The 4,336-nt window shown below is 54.7% G+C and overlaps 1 protein-coding gene and 1 long non-coding RNA gene across 2 annotated transcripts in view; both read right to left on the bottom strand.

Moving 5' to 3' along the window:
- Window positions 1–161, bottom strand: part of GIPC3 (GIPC PDZ domain containing family member 3) — a 2,829-nt gene extending 2,668 nt beyond the window's left edge. Inside the window, exon 1 of the mRNA XM_015566956.1 lies at window positions 138–161. Within this exon, the coding sequence (XP_015422442.1) occupies window positions 138–161 (24 nt within the window). The remainder of the gene's footprint in view (window positions 1–137) is intronic.
- A 2,482-nt stretch (window positions 162–2,643) lies between these two features.
- LOC107183941 lies at window positions 2,644–4,263 on the bottom strand. The gene is made up of 2 exons (XR_001514758.1): window positions 3,813–4,263; window positions 2,644–3,295 (listed from the first exon to the last, which is right to left on the bottom strand). It is a non-coding gene; the product is annotated as an uncharacterized LOC107183941 (long non-coding RNA).
- Between the last annotated feature and the right edge of the window lie 73 nt (window positions 4,264–4,336).

Here is a 4,336-nt window from a genome sequence, read left to right on the forward strand (position 1 = left end):
CGGGGTGCGGAGAGGGGGGCCCGGCCCCAGGTGTCCAGGCCCTGCCAGGGCCAGCTGCGCGCTCCCCAGGGAGGCTGGGCGGCCTGCGGGGCCTGGGTTGTAGAGCGGGAAACACGGATCACAAGAAAGGAGCTCACTGCGAGCGAGCGAGCGAGCTTCATCCTTGCAACAGCCCGAAGCGGTGGGAGTAAGGTTCCCTTGGTACAACCTGAGGCACATCCCGTCCTTCCTCTGCCCACCACCCTCCCAGCTCCCACCTCCTTCAGGTAAAAGTGGGCTTTGTTCCTCAGCCATATGGCCTTGCGCGACCTGCCCCCATTCCAGCCCTGTCCTCACTCTCTCCTCCTCAATCACTTCAGGGCTTCAGCTGTTCCTCGACTCCCAGGCACAGTCCTGCCCCAGGGCCTTTGCTAGTGCTGTGCCCTGTGCCCCTCCCAGGAGCTCTTCTCCCAGATCTCCAGATGGTTCCTTCCCTCATTTCCTTCAGCTCTTTGCTCAAATGTCACCTCCTCTGACTTCCTCCCATCTCTCTTCCCAGCTTTGGTTTTCTCCCTAGCACCGAGCATCACTCGACAAACCAGATTATTTTTACTCATCCTTCTTGTGTTCTGTCCTCCCAACTGGAAGGTCAGCTCCAGCAGGACCGGGGTTCTGGTCTCTTGTCCCCCTGCTGTGGAAGGGGGTCCAGTGCCAGGCACACAGGGAGCAGGCACTCGGGCAATATTTAATGAGGGAATAAGTGGAGCCCCAGGTTACAGATGAAGAAGGAGGCTCCAGCGCCAGGAGGCCTCTGTAAGAATCCTCTGGGAACACAACACTAGGCATCAGTTATTTTGGCTCAATGAACAGTGGTGGAATGCCGTACCCACTGTAATGAGGGGCCTCCCGCCTCGGAGGACTCTCAGAATCCAGACATTGATGGGAAAAGGCTTTGGGTGATGTAAGAAAATGTATGTGAATGTTTAAAGCCTACAAAACATGACACACACCACAACATGGATGAGCCTTGCACACATGATGCTCACTGAGAGAAGCCAGACACAAAAGGCCACACAGTGTGCGGTTCTATTTATGTGAAATGCCCAGAACAGGCAAATTCAGAGACAGTAAGTGGATTCGTGGAGAGAGGGACTGGGGCTGACTGCTTAGCGTCACTGGGCTTCTTTTTGGAGTGATGGAATGTTCTGGAATTAGATTGTGCCAATGGTTGCACAACTTTGTGAGTACACTGGAAACCACAGAATTGTACACACTAAAACCTTTACAAAATGAAAAGAAACCCAAAACGATCAAAATGGTACTCTTTCAGGAGGACATATTCATGTGCTAAAAGGATGTAAAAGACCTGCCCAGGAGTGATCAACTCCAAATTTGGGATGGAAGATACCTGTGCCAGGGAGCTCACACCTCGGGGGGCGGGGGTAGGGGTGGGGGAGTTAACAATATCCAGTTGTATCAGTCTCCAAGGGTTGTCATAATAAAGTACCACAAACCGGTGGCTTAAAACAGATTTATTTTATTTACAGTTCTGGAGGTCAGAAGTCCAAAATCAAGTCATCAGCGCGCCAAGGCCCGGGGTAGGATCCTTCCTTGCCTCTCTGAACTTCTGGTGGTGGCCTTGGCATTCCCCAGCAGCTTGCGGTGCTCAGATGTCTGCCTTTGTCATCACATAGCTGTCTCCTCTCTGCGTCTGTGTCTAAATTTTCATCTTCTTATAAGGACACCAGTCATACTGGATCAGGCCCACCCTACTCTGGGATGACCTCATCTTTTCACTAATTATATCTGCAAATAAGGTCATATTCTGAGATCCTGGGATAAAGACTTCGACATATCTTTTGAGGGGACATAATTAAATCTGTAGCATGGGTGTTGGTCAAATTAGTCTCCAAAAGTTTTAGAATGTTTTTTTTATTTATTTATTTGTTTGTTTGTTTATTGATTTCAGAGAGGAAGGGAGAGCTGGAAACATCAATGATGAGAATCATTGATTGGCTGCCTCCTGCACGCCCCCTACTGGGGATCGAGCCCACAATCTGGGTTTGATGCCCCTGACCAGAATCAGGAACCGGGACCCTTCAGTCCGCAGGCCGATGCTCTATCCACTGAGCCAAACTAGCTATGGCTAGAATGTTTTAAAAACTCCATTAAACACTGAAGTCTCAGAGTTTCCTCAATAAGTTAAGCATAGAATTACTATATGACCCAGCAATTCCACTCCTGGTGATGGACCCAAGAGACCTGAAAACAGGTACTCAAATGAAAACCTGTGCATGAACGCTGGACGTTCACAGCAGCACAATTCACAATGGCCAAGCTCAAATGTCCATCAGTGAATAAACACAGTGTGTCCATCCGCACACCGGGATATTAATCAGGAAAGGAGTGAGGCACTGACACTTGCTATAATGTGAATGGGCCTTGAAAAGGGTGCTGTGAGAGAAGCCAGACACAAAAGGTCAGAGTGTGTAGCCCCAGGTGAAACGTCCAGAACAGGCAAATCCAGAGACAGAAAGTGGATTCCTGATTGTCAGGGGGCAGCGGGAGGAGGGCGGCGGGGGTGGGGGGGACAGGCCTGGGAGCATCTTGGGGAGTCCTGGGCACATCTGGCTCAACCTCCTACAAAAACACACACTCACAAGCTTGAAATTCAAATTCCACTTTATTATTTTTTTTAATTTAAAAGTCCAGATTAAGCAGTGGCCAAGGGGCCACCTTCATGACGGTTGGTTAGCTGAACGAGGGCAGGGGTCAGTCCCAGTTACTCCATTCGGAGGTGCAGGAAGTCGAGGGCCACAGGCAGAAGGCTCTCCCCCAAGCATGAGAGCATGTCCTGCAGTGTGCCTGCTTGCGTGGGGCACTTGTGGTGAGCACCTTCGGGGAGTCCCTCCCTGTGTCAGGTATGGGTTTCCACTGCCCTGTGTCCTGGGGCAGATCCCTAGAGCCACTGTAGCCTGTGTCACCCTCCCTACACCAGTGTGGAGAGCTGCTGTTGGTCCCCTTGTGTCCTGGGTCATGCTGCCCATGTGTGGTGTTCCCACATCCCTGTAGTATGACATGCTCTATGAGGCCACGGGGTTCTAAGTGTGTTGTGCATGGCAGGTGACTTTTCTGGATTTGGGGTGCTGGGGAGGTTGAAAGCTAGGGGATGTAGAGTAATGGAGCTCCCAAGGTGCAGGATTGGGCCTGGCCCAATGGGTGGACCCCCATCCCTCCTCCATGGGGTGGGGGCCACCAGCAGAGCTTGGTCTTCGCTGGATCCCCACGAGCTGACCAACACCTTCATAGGTGCTCACTGCAACAGGAGAGAGGAGGGGAGTCATGATGGGGGACACCATCCCCTCAGTCCCCACCACCATCCTAGGGGGACACCAGAGGCCACCTTCCTTAAGCAGCTCCAAACAGATGTCAGGGTAGGGGGCCTGGAGCTGACCCCATCTAACCTGGGGAGCCAGAAGACACCCAGAATAAATTGCCAAGAAGCTTTGGAGAAGTTCTGGTTCCCCTGAGTCCACCTGGCCAAGCGGGGCTGGCAGATCCCACCCGCAGCGTTAATACAGTCCCGCTGCGCTCGTGGTTCCGCCATTGGCCTCCTGCCCCAGCACCAAATAAGTCCCACCTGGTAAACCCCAGGTGGGCGGGACCCTCAGAACAGGATCGGCTGCGGGATCCCACCCGGCAGTGCCCTGGGATTTCCAGAATCCCACCCACGGGGAAATGCGGTCAGGGCGGGCCTAGCCTGCGGCAGTCCCCCATCCAGGGCCGCCCCACCCCACCCCACCCCGCTGAGCCAGGGGCAGACCCGCACACACCTGGCAACCTGGGCCAGGATCTCCTTGATGCGGACCACGAGCTTCTCGTGCTGGGCGGGGTCCCGCTCGATGGCTCCGTGCAGCTGCGTCATGTAGAAGTCCAGCGTGCTGAGCGTGGGCGTCTCGCCGGTGCCTGCGGGGGGCAGGGGGCTGGTCAGCCGAGCCCGGTGTTGCAGTAGCTGTGGTTGGGGATCCAGGGCACAGAGGTCAGAGGACTGGGGTCGTTAAGGGAGGAGTCCTGGGGAGGGGGCCCGTGGCGCGTGTCCGTGGGGTCGGGTGAGGGGTCAGGGCGTCTGGACCTGAGAGTCAAGGTCAGTTGTGAGAGAAGGTGGGGGTGAGGGTAGGTCAGAAGACGCTAGTTGGCTCGGGAGAGGTTGTGGTGGGAGGTATGGGGGTCTAATGGGGGCGAGGAAATTAGTCAAAACCGGCCAAAAACAATCGCTAAAGGCGGGACAGCTGGGGTCAGAGGCGGGCAATCGTGCGGCGGGGTGGGGGTGGGGAGTGGCGGGTGCGTGCAGTGCTTG

Source organism: Myotis davidii, unplaced genomic scaffold (genome assembly GCF_000327345.1).
Source record: "Myotis davidii unplaced genomic scaffold, ASM32734v1 scaffold551, whole genome shotgun sequence".
In the NCBI taxonomy this organism is placed as follows: Eukaryota; Metazoa; Chordata; class Mammalia; order Chiroptera; family Vespertilionidae; genus Myotis; species Myotis davidii.